General features: G+C 36.7%; 1 protein-coding gene and 1 pseudogene across 1 annotated transcript in view; one reads left to right on the top strand and one right to left on the bottom strand.

Moving 5' to 3' along the window:
* The first annotated feature begins 2,551 nt into the window (after positions 1-2,551).
* Positions 2,552-5,351, top strand: LOC139940837 (uncharacterized; annotated as a pseudogene).
* A 2,576-nt stretch (positions 5,352-7,927) lies between these two features.
* LOC139940768 (THO complex subunit 3-like) overlaps positions 7,928-11,998 on the bottom strand; it is an 82,543-nt gene continuing 78,472 nt past the window's right edge. Inside the window, exon 6 of the mRNA XM_071937147.1 lies at positions 7,928-10,072. Coding sequence (XP_071793248.1) covers positions 9,912-10,072 — 161 coding nt within the window. The 3' untranslated portion in view covers positions 7,928-9,911. The remainder of the gene's footprint in view (positions 10,073-11,998) is intronic.

Genomic DNA, 11,998 nt, shown 5'->3' with positions numbered 1-11,998 from the left:
TCAGATCAAGCTTAGATTAGTTTCGTACCAAGAAACATGGGTGTGCTGAAGACACTTGTTGAGTTGCAGCGTGATTTGAGAAGAAATATTTTAAATTAGCTCAGATCGAGCTTAGATTAGTTTCGTACAAAGAAACATAGGTGTGCTGAAGACACTGGTTGAATCGCAGCGTGATCTGAGAAGAAATATTTTAAAATTGCTCAGATCGAGCTTTGATTAGTTTTCTACCAGAAATATGGGTGTGCTGAAGACACTTGTTGAGTTGCAGCGTGATTTGAGAAGAATTATTTTAAATTAGCTCAGATCGAGCTTAGATTAGTTTCGTACAAAGAAACATAGGTGTGCTGAAGACACTGGTTGAATCGCAGCGTGATCTGAGAAGAAGTATTTTAAAATTGCTCAGATCGAGCTTTGATTAGTTTTCTACCAGCAATATGGGTGTGCTGAAGACACTTGTCGAGTTGCAGCGTGATTTGAGAAGAAATATTTTAAATTAGCTCAGATCGAGCTTAGATTAGTTTCGTACAAAGCCGATGTTTTGGCCGATGTTTTGTTGATAACAATATTAAGAACCACCACGGTCCACGGACCTTAACTTAATTGCATTATCCATTGTGCTACATGGCTGATCGTCAAGTTGGAGCTCGAGAAAATCAACATGTTCGTGGACCGTACAAGAGGTATTTACGAGCAGATGTCGATACCTGTATCATTCCAAAGACAACGAAATGGAATTGGAACCAACAGCAACACATAATGTAAGTTGACTGTTAGTAATTTAGGTAGGGTAGTACTACTAGTAGTAGTCACCCGACGTACATGTAGTGTGTGTATATGGAGGTAGATTTATCAAGTTTTATCAATTTTCTTCAAGAAGTTCAAGTTCAAAGTTCTTCTTGAGAATATTGTTCTAACTAACTAATTCAATCCTCCCCTGTCCGGTTTTCGATTCGATGTACTCCAACTAGGCATATCTATGCTTTTTTCTTTGAACTGAAAAAAATATGATGTCATTGATATATATTTTATATTAGTTAATGATTTTTATATAGACAAGGAATTTAATTAGTCTTGTCGATGGGTTTAAGATTAAGTGATATTTTTCTATATAATACTTAGTCAATAGTGGCTCATAAGTTTGTGCCCTATTACTGTAGTAGGCCTATTACAACAAATGATATTTTTAAGGCTTACTATAAATATGGGTTTAGTTTTACAGATGACACTGGTGTTGATTTCAATGAAGCAGCAAATCAAGATGGCATTCAATATCAAGAGGATCTAAATCTAGATTAAGATGATAACCCAGATCATCAAGCTAATTGCCCAGGACCAGATGATTCAGACCAAAATGATGATCCTGATGACCCAGATGATGACCCAGACGATCCGGATCTAAATGACAGCCAAGAGTCATCGGATGACTCTGTTGTAGATGATGAAATTGAAGATGGCGATTACCAGGTAAGTCTAATTACCCATATACTTGTGTGCATCTTAGTCCAAAACCCTTTCCACCAACATTAGGGCTAGACAGCTGAGTTGGTATAGCACTAGCACATAAATCCAGAGCTGCCATGGCAGATTCAAATCCTTTTCTAATTGTTTTTTGTTCAACCAAAAATTAAAATCCGTTCCATCAATTGTGATGATCCAATATCCCATGTCAATATTATAACATTTTATGTTTGATGATTCAGATTGACAAAACATGGTCACAAAGGTTTTTCAATATGTTGTATTATTTAGATTTTATAACTTAAATCATATTTTTAGTAATTTATTCAAACATTAGCAGGGGTCCAATGATGCATTGGACTGCAACCATGATTTAGCATTGTGACACACAGAATTTTTTTTAATATATCCTTTATTTAGAATTTTTTTATCATTTGTTTTTCATTTACTCCTCGAAGCATCTTGCATCACTTAGTTGATGCTATAAGTTATCACACAAGCGCGAGTGGAATACGGAAAAATATAGCACTTCTGTGTCCCATATCCAACGAGGCCAAAGGTAGTGATATTAGCCGTGCAACATAGGTTTTTATTCTGCGAATCTGATTGGTGGATTAATGTGTACTTGAAGATAAAGTCTAATATAATGCTTGATGTTGATGTCAGTTGGACACATTGTTAATGAACCCGCTCCATTCGTTTACATTTCACCTTCTGCTCCAAAATATCATCTTTAACCAAGATTTGTTGAAAATCTTGTAATAAAAGCGGGGAAAAAAAAGTTTTCGTTTTTCGTAATTAAATGAATAGTTTACTGCGCAACAACAGCAAACAAAGGCAACACCAAGAAATATATGGTATGATTTTGGATATCAGTGAAGTAATTGATAATCTGATTTGATCTATTTTGACAGGGCAATGATGAGTTCCAAGGACAAGGTGGTGAACCTTTGTATCCAGGCTGCACAGTCACAAAAGATCAATCAAGTGTACTGATCCTATCATACATTCTACGGCATGGTGTAAGTGGCGAAATGATCTGATGAAACTGTTGAATATTTTGTTTCCTAACATCCTTCCAAAAACCAAGTATATGTTTTCAAAAGAGTTTCTTGGTGTAGTAGGGGTTTTGAACATCCATATTTACTGTGCTGAATGTACATGGTACTTAGGTGATCGAAAGGAGATTCAACAAGAGGGTTTATGCCCGGAATGTGAGTGTGCATTTAATGTTGAACAAAGTTTAGATGCATTACGTAATCGTATCATAAAATCTGAAGTACAGGCAGCTAACTTGAACAATTTGACTGACGTGTGTACAGGGCAGGTGCTTAGGTCATTGGTACAAAGTAATGATATTTCAGATGATGATTTCACCCTCACTTTCAATATTGATGGTGTTCCAGTTTTCAAGTCTTCCAATCGTGCGCTTTGGCCTGTACAGTGTAGTATCAACGAGTTACAGTATAATGACAGAAAAAAGAATATCCTCATGACAGGCCTGTGGTTTGGCAGTAAACCAAGTATGAGCACATTTTTACAGCCACTTAGGGATGAGGCCATCTTGTTAGGGGATGAAGGGTTTCAGTGGAAAAATCCATTAACTAACCAGGTGGTTTGAAGCAGAGTGTTCTTTGTCTGTTCATCATGTGATTCTGTAGCTAGACCTCCCGTTCGTAACAGCACGCAATTCAATGGTTTTTATGGGTGTGACTGGTGTTATCATCCTGGGAAACGTGTTCCAAAAGGAAGGGGATTTGTAAGATGCTATCCTTTTCAGTATCAAGAACCAGAGCTTCGATGTCTACCAAGGCATGAAGAAAATGTCATCCAGGCTGTGGAGATTGGGGAACCAGTATATGGCATAAAAGGGCCTTCATTACTGATGTTTTTCCCAAAGTTTGATGTCATCAAAGGGTTTGCTGTTGACTACATGCACTGCGTCCTTTTGGGGGTTGTCAGGCAGTTTTTGACATTATGGTTTGACAGCAGTAACCATGACCAACCCTGGTACATAGGAACAAAAACAAATGATGTCAACAAACGCCTTATAGAAATTGCTCCCCCACATGAAATAACTCGAGCACCAAGACAATTGGAAACTAGAAAATTCTGGAAGGCCTCTGAACTAAGGTCTTTCCTACTCTTTTATTCTCTCTTTGTTTTGGATGGGATACTACCTTCCAAGTTCATAAACCATTGGTTCTTACTTGTCTATGCCACTTTCAAACTTGTTCAGAATGAAATAGATGAAGATGACCTGGAAAAAGCCGAACTTGCTCTAAAGAAATTTGTTATCTTTACTGCTAAGTTGTATGGCGAGAAACATGTTTCATTTAATATCCACCTTTTGTGCCATCTTGCAAAAAGTGTGTCTGCTTGGGGACCAGCATGGTCAAACTCTGCTTTTCCGTTTGAGGGAAATAACAAAATTCTCTTAAGATTAATACACGGAACACAATTTGTGCCCTAACAGTTGGCTCTTCAGTTTCAAATTTACAAAGGAAAACAGCAGCTAGCAAAGAAGTGCTTGATTGAGGTGAGCCCAGCTTGCAAAGACTTATATGCCAAACTTACTCATGTTGGTTCATATCGACCTGTTGTAAGAATGCAAATTGACAATACCGAGTTGTTGGGGAAGGCTGTATGTAGTAAGGCAACTCGATGTTGCAGATATGATTGCTGTTAATCGTTTCTTTGGTGATCAGCTGATGAGGACAGAAGAAGTTCATTACTACAAAAGGTTCAAGTAAGAAGGTAGATTATTTCACAGTGAAGACTACAGGAGACAATCCAAGCGGAATAACAGTGTAGTGCAGCTCACAGACGGAATAACAGTGTAGTGCAGCTCACAGACGGAATAACAGTGTAGTGCAGCACACAGACGCAAGTTTCTGTAGCATCAAGGCCCTGATAACTTTGCAGTGCCGGTGTGCCTGTGTTGGGCTATGTTTTTGTGTCTGGACATCAGTTGTAATTGTAAATGTTCTTAGAACAAATCAAGGCTCTCTGTTTGTGGACAGGCAGCTTGGTATTAGATCAGAGAGTATTCATAGTGTATCATCACAAGGAATTGCATCAAGAGCAATAAGTGTGGCTAGTATTAAAGAAAAGTGTGTAGTATGGCAGAAAGAGGGGTAACATTATGTCTGTGGTAGTTTTGCCAAATAAGTTTGAGCGGGATTGACCATCTGACCAATGTGAAAAACTGTAGTTTTGGCTTGACCTTCTACGATGTACTGTGTATTACATTTCCTTTAGACTGCATATGCCTGTTAAAAAAAGTGGTTTATAACAATTGAGGATTTCTTAACCTGTATATTTTGTGTAAATTATACAATAATACTAATACAAAATCATCAATTACCAATTAGGTTGTAACAGTATGTGGGAAAATTACTTCTTTAAATGGCGGATAGTTAATGTGCATTGTTATAGGCATAACATAGGAGGGGAAATAATTGTTTGAATCGCTATGGTTGGAATGTCCCGTCATGCATTTGGGCTGCTTTTGTAATGGGTCTCGTAGAGTACACTATAAAACCAAAGGAATTTTATATTGTGGTTGAGATTTGCGTTGCGGGTGCTGAGAAGGGTACTGTTTGGGTGTGAACCACAGACAGCTAGGCCAGCGTTGAGGCTGTGTCGTGTCGACCCGTCTAGCACGGGTAGGGGTCCGGCGGGTGTTTTATAAGGCCCATCAGTAACGCAAATCCTCCCGGGAATCTCGGACCCAAGGATAAGCGGTGTCGAAGCCAAAGGCATTGTGAGTAACTTTAAACTAATTTTACTGGGATTTAATCAAGCCATGGGTTATTTACTAAATGTCCCTTGTTCTAAAATGCATGCAGCCATTGACTATTGTTTTGCCTAAAGAGTTGATTATTGTTTGCCTAAAAGATTCTATTGTTGTTTAATTGATCTTTTGGGTATGGTCATTGTGAAATTTGTGAAGGCGTAGCTTTACCGGGTTTAAATAGAATTGTTTGTAGTAAAGGGCTTCCTATAATGTAACATTTACAGGAGTTCCCGTGACACTAAACCACACTTGGTCTGAACGGTCCTCTGGGGCGTGGTCAACCTTCAGCGGGAAGACTTACGTGGGGCTACCGATGGTGACAAGGGGACGGGGGTCCACTCTTCTGAGCGAACTTATTCTCGAGACTTAATCAGCCGTACTACAAACTCTATGTCGCCTTTCTGCTGTTTGTTTATTTTTTTAGGGAAACTTTCATTGTATTAAAGTCTGAATGTAAGCTTATTTACTTATGCATGAAATTCATATTGTACGGATTGCCCTAAGCTGTGGAGAATGTAAAGGTGCAAAACTGGAAGATTGTTAAAGCTAAATTATTGTGGGGTACTTCTATTAAATTGTAGTTTCTTTGTTATTTCTAATCTGGTGTCACTGTGTTCCATTCTTGTGTCTGGGTTTTATGTATGATATTGGTCTGAGTAGAGTGGCGCAAGGGTCCACTCTGCGACATAGGTAAACACCCTATTGTACTTGACAAACACAGTTTTTTGACCTTATGTATGTGATTTTTTAAGGCTCAATTAGGTTTATGGCCGTAGTCTAAAGAGGAATGAAAACAGTCATGCTTTGCGTGTTCTCTTTTTTGCCAATGCTGTAAAAAAGAAAATCAATAAAAGTAGAAATAATAATCCATTTAAAATATTGTGTGTGATTGTCACAACAGGGATTCCCTAGCAACATTTTTTGTAGTGTTACTTTAAACTGTTTCTACACTAGAATATCTACAAGTAGCCAGCCGGCAACTGAATTTAGATTTTTGTTAGACAAAATTTAAGGGAGTTTAGTACCATCTGTGTAATATGAAAGTGTATTTCACTTTGCACATTTTTAGATTGCCATAATGTCATTCCAAAATAGTGCCTAAATGTCTAACTGTAAGCTCGCCAAAAATATTTCTATGGGATTACCCATACATACACTCTTTTCTGTTTTGGCATGCATTTTTGTATAGTTTTAACTGTAAAAAAATATTGAATAAATTCAAGAATGTGATTTCGTTGGGCTTGTTAACAAAGAATTATGCGCTTACGAGGCCCTGTAAAACACACAATTCTGTGTGCATCAGAGTAGAATTTTGACATTGTAAACATGATTAAACTTGGTGCACTCTGTAAGTTAGGTAGTAGTCACATGTGTGTGATGCATTGCCAAAATTTCAATTTTTTTTAAACCAGCTTTAAAACCTGTTTTGTAAATCTGTGAGATAAAGCCTTCCGTATTGTGTAAATATTTTATAATGTAGTAATGTGTTATATGTGTAACAGTGTCATAACCACACATTTTCATGGGGGAGGGTGGCAAAGACATAAAATTGGGGGCTTTTGAATGTATCAAACGAATTGTTGTGCACTTGGGGGGGGGGCAAGGATTTTATACACAGTGGAGACGTTTACATCTTGTAAAAAAGTGGCCCCATAGTATGTTTAAGATCAGATAAAAATGAATATGTATAATTTATCTTCCTGCATCAATTTCTGCCACAAAACTAACTGAATTCTGACAAATTGTATATTATTAAAGACGGGTATTTATGTGTGGGTACAAGTTTGATGTTGGGGTCCTTAATAACACAGCCATGACCCAGCCGGTCTTAAATTGCCATTGAAGACATTCTTTCACCACCATTTTTCTTCTCTTATTTAAAGTGTGTGAGCATTAAATGTACAGATTGTATGGAAATGTTTTTCTTTTGTGAAAGTGTACTCCATAACTGTTATTTGTAAAAACTTTATAAATTTTAACATTGAAAATTTAACCTTTTATAGGTTTAAATAATTGAAAATTTAACCTTTTTTAGGTTTAAATGAGTTTGAAATAAACTTCTTTCATGTTTTAATGTAAATGATGTTTTTCCTTGGCTATGTTTTCCAAAAAAGTTTCAAAATAGAGCACATGTGTTTGTGTTATCGTTTAAAACCAATATTATATTTTTCAGCCCTTTATGAGCAATTCATAAATACCCCAGATAGTTTTTCTACTCCTATTGGTGGAGAGCGCGTCACGTGGGTGTGCATAAACCTTTTGTGAATGCACACTGGAGCTCTGATTGTAACAAGCTGGCTTCCGTGGGTCGAAAGATTATCATGCGAAACGCAATTCCTAGCTATCAGCGCGTAATCTAAGCGCGCCCGCGTACACTCAACCCACGCACATCAAACAGATTCTTCACAAAGTTTTTTACAAAAATGTTTCAAACCCAATTTTCAATTGTTAAGGTGTCCATAACTGTATTTTGTAAAAGTTTTTTAACAAAAGGGCATTTATGAATGGGAATAAAAGAGTGGCCACCTACCCTGCCGGCTTTAAACGTACGTTGAAGAACTCATCGCTACCCCTTTATTCCCTTATTTAATGTCAAAAATGACTCTCACCACTAGAAACCATACAGTATTACCAGTGACTCACCATCAATGACTGACTTGTAAAGTAGGGTTGCCGCTTACAAGTGGTGAAACTTTAATAGTATCAAAAGTTGGCATCATAATGGTCAATGGTTATGTTTTGCATCAAGTATACATTTACCAATGGTACCATTATACACCATAGAGTGCATCTTTACTATGATGTGTACCGATTGTTTTTGCGGAACTATCAGAAGCACCATTAAAACACCATTCATGATCTTGTTCCCATTGATGTACCATTTACTGTCATAACTTGTATACATTATACAAATGGTTTGACGAATAGTGATACCAAAGAAAAACAGATGTGCCAACTATTTTCATGTTACCATTAACAGCACTATTAAAACACCATTGTATACAATTCATGACCATTCAATACCATTGTTAGACCAAATATGTACCATTCCTTTTAACATTCCATTAACAGTCCCATTGACATGCCTCTGTATAACATTCATATTGTTCAATACCTAATTGTTTAAAAATATGTACCAATCATTTCCACACTACCATTGACACACCACTGGACACCATTCATGACCATTCTTTATCATTGGATATCATTCAACACCATTGTTTTAAAGCAAAGAGATTTTACATTCATTTTCACATTACCATTGACACACCACTGGACACCATTCATGACCATGCTTCATCATTTGAAATCCTTCAACACCATTGATAAGCAAAGAGATTTTACATTCATTTTCACATGACCATTGACACACCACTGGACACCATTCATGACCATTCTTTATCATTGGATATCATTCAACACCATTGATAAGCAAAGAGATCTATCATTCATTTTCACATGACCATTAACAGCACCATTGACACACCACTCATACCATTCATAACAAGTCAATCCATTGTTAAATGAAAAGATGTACCATTCAGTTTTACATTACCATTAGAAGCACCATTAATACACCATAGGACACCATTCAATACCATTCAGTACCATTAGATACCATTAGATACCAATCATTACCATTGGTATATTTTTGTAAGGGATATGTGTTGATTGTAATTGAAATTGTGTAAGTCAACACTATCACACGCCAAAACAGTTAATTACAAATGCAAGAAAATAAACATTGAAAAAAGTATTCCCACAATTTACTGTAAAATTAGCACAGACTCAAAACAGCTGCATTTGAGGCTGGAATTGTAAAAACATTGAAATTCAATTTATGTGAATTATTGTAATTGAAATTTTGTAAATCAAAACCTGATCGCATTTGGTCCAAAAAGTGTCCTTAAAATTAAACATTTAAAACAGCAACAAAATGACTTGTTAAATTGGCCCAAGACCATTGTAACGTACAAATTAAATAACACGAAAATCGACAAAGCATGTTCAAACTTTGTTGAAGCGAGCTCAAATCGTCAAAGGCAGCCTATTGTTCAAATTACCCATGAAGCAGGAAAAAAACATTCATATTCATATCCGACATTTTGAGATACTTCTGCAGCCATCTAACATTTTCAAAATGTGCATACCAGTTCGTGCAAACCAATTCGTGGAAAACGTTTACTTTCAAAGGAAGCCGTTTCTCACAATTTCTATCGCTATTAACGATAGCAATTCTGAATTACTTCTAAGTCTCAAACTCGTGTCAACAGATTAAAGGTTCATTAAAGGTTCTAAATAGAATGTTACCAAAATATGTTTTAATAGTGTTCTAGGTCTTTAATTAGGATTCTAGGTTTTTACTGTAAAAAGTCTTTAACTGACTTGTTTTTTCCTCAAGCCAATGGATTTTTTTTTCAGTAAGGTGCAACAGTAACTTCAAGTAGACCTTCAATTCTAGGTTTTTACTGTAAAAAGTCTTTAACTGACTTGTTTTTTCCTCAAGCCAATGGATTTTTTTTTCAGTAAGGTGCAACAGTAACTTCAAGTAGACACACTTTTACATACACAATTGGAAACGGACGCTCAGTTGATTACAGTTCCCATCAACTTTGTAGGCACATTTATGATCCTCAAAAACATACTGTAAACATTACTGATCATTCGGTAGTCCAAACAGCTTGATAGTACCAGCATCTCTGTCTCTGTTGTATTTGTCTTTGTCGTCGCATGCAAATGCTAGAAGATGTCTCTTTGGATGCCAGGCTACAGTAAATGTTGGACTTTCACACTGAACCTCTGTAATTTTTTCACCTATAGACAAAATTTAAAAAGTCAAACTAAAACTGTGGATTTTTCGGTTGGGGGGGGGGGCATGATAACACTTTTGATTTTAAAACATTTCTAGAAGCGAGTTTGGAAAGCGAGTTTGGACAGTTTTGGAAAGGTTTGGAAAGTTTTTATGCATATTAAAAGTTGTGGGAAAGTTGTTAAGTATGGGAAAAATATTCGGCAGAATATGAACGGAAATATTTAACAATTGCTGAAACTTTGCAACATTTGCCACAAATTCACTACGTTCACAAGTCATTCTTCAACCAACCTCCTTACGAAGATTGGTCAACTTATGCTGCTCTCCCACGGTGAATATTCTAACGGAAGACAATATTTGACACTCGCTAAAACTTCGCAATGTTCGCCGTGTCTTCGTAATATCGGTAACAAATTCGGAACGTCCACAAATTATTCCCAATTTCCTTTCAAAGGTCGATCAATTTAGAAATCGGTTTCTAAATTTCAGCGAATGTTGCGAAGATTGTCATTCGCCGTCGATTTTCGTTAGATTGGAATGCTGGTCAAGAGTGCGTTAGCAACATTCGTAAAGCATTGAGCATTCGTAATATATTCGTCAGATCAATATCTGAGGCGAGGACCGATCTAGGGTTGAGACCGAGATGAAAATATTCACTATTCAACCGCCATTTTGAACGAATTCAACGCGAAATTCAAATATTCATCTTCGCAAAACCATTCGCCACTATGTCAGAGTTTCGAAGCGCTTCCTAGATTTCAGCGAATGTTGTGAAGACGGTAATTCGCCACCGATTTCCATAATCTTTGGTAAGCCATTTGTACTGTTGGTAAAGCGTGCGTATTGGTAAGGAGGGGTTAAGGGACGACCAAGAACATATTCACCATCAAATTCTCAACTCTTCAGCGAATGCGTCGCGGATTTTAATATTCATGTTCGCAAGAACATTCGCCCAAGTGTGAAGTCGGATAAACTGTCACGATTGTGTCTTCTAGCCTGAAATGGACATCACAAACTCTGCCGAGGTCGAACCGGAAGGCAAGAATTACTACGAAGAATTTTACAATTTAAGCATGTTCAGATCACCCAACATTCATTTAACAGCAGTAAACACAAGGTCCAGGAAGTAGGACTGACAATAAAAACTAAATCATGCAAACCTCCATAGAAAAATGTAGCATTTCATGTAGCAATTTCTAGTTTTAAAAAGAGTCACGTCTCACTTTTGTCAGATTCTATTTCGCAATCAGCAGTAATGAAGTTGATTTGAAGTGGTATTCTCAAGGCTTGAACAACTTGTTATTGCCTGTGTCGCATCCCATAAAAACGTATCAAAATATAAAAACATTGAAGTGTAAAAAATGTTTATAAAGGAACTAAATTCAGCCAAACAACGCCAGAAAGAATTGCTTTTTTGCGGGACAAGCTTCATACTTTACGAGTTTTAACTTATGACGTTACAGTTTCAGCCGTTATTTAAAGGGGCTATATAACTTTGTCCTAACGCAACACATGTTGCCACATATTTGAAGAAATTTTGCTTAATGATGTGCTGTAGTTTTAAGAAATGAGAAAAGCCCGGTTAATTAATACTTCCTGCGAATTCTTATTGCAATGCCAATGTCATTTCGTCACAAAGGGAAAAGGTTTTTGCGTTATCAAAATAACCCCATTTTACACTGTATATCGGGAAACACAGATTAGGCATACCTTTCATAAGAGATGAACCCGGCATGTTAAGACTTCATGTTTTAAAGGGTGTATGTACAAAAAACACAATGTCCATAGATATACACTAAACTTACAAAGTTTGAAGGTAATGATAGTAGAAAGCTTACTTGAAAATATTACATGCTGAGGTGCTGTAGTTTTGGAGAAATGAGTAAAACGATGTCATGAAAATAGTTTTCGTATCATGAGACGAACAT

Source organism: Asterias amurensis, chromosome 8 (genome assembly GCF_032118995.1).
Source record: "Asterias amurensis chromosome 8, ASM3211899v1".
NCBI classification, from domain to species: domain Eukaryota; kingdom Metazoa; phylum Echinodermata; class Asteroidea; order Forcipulatida; family Asteriidae; genus Asterias; species Asterias amurensis.
This window is presented reverse-complemented; position numbering and strand designations above follow the sequence as displayed.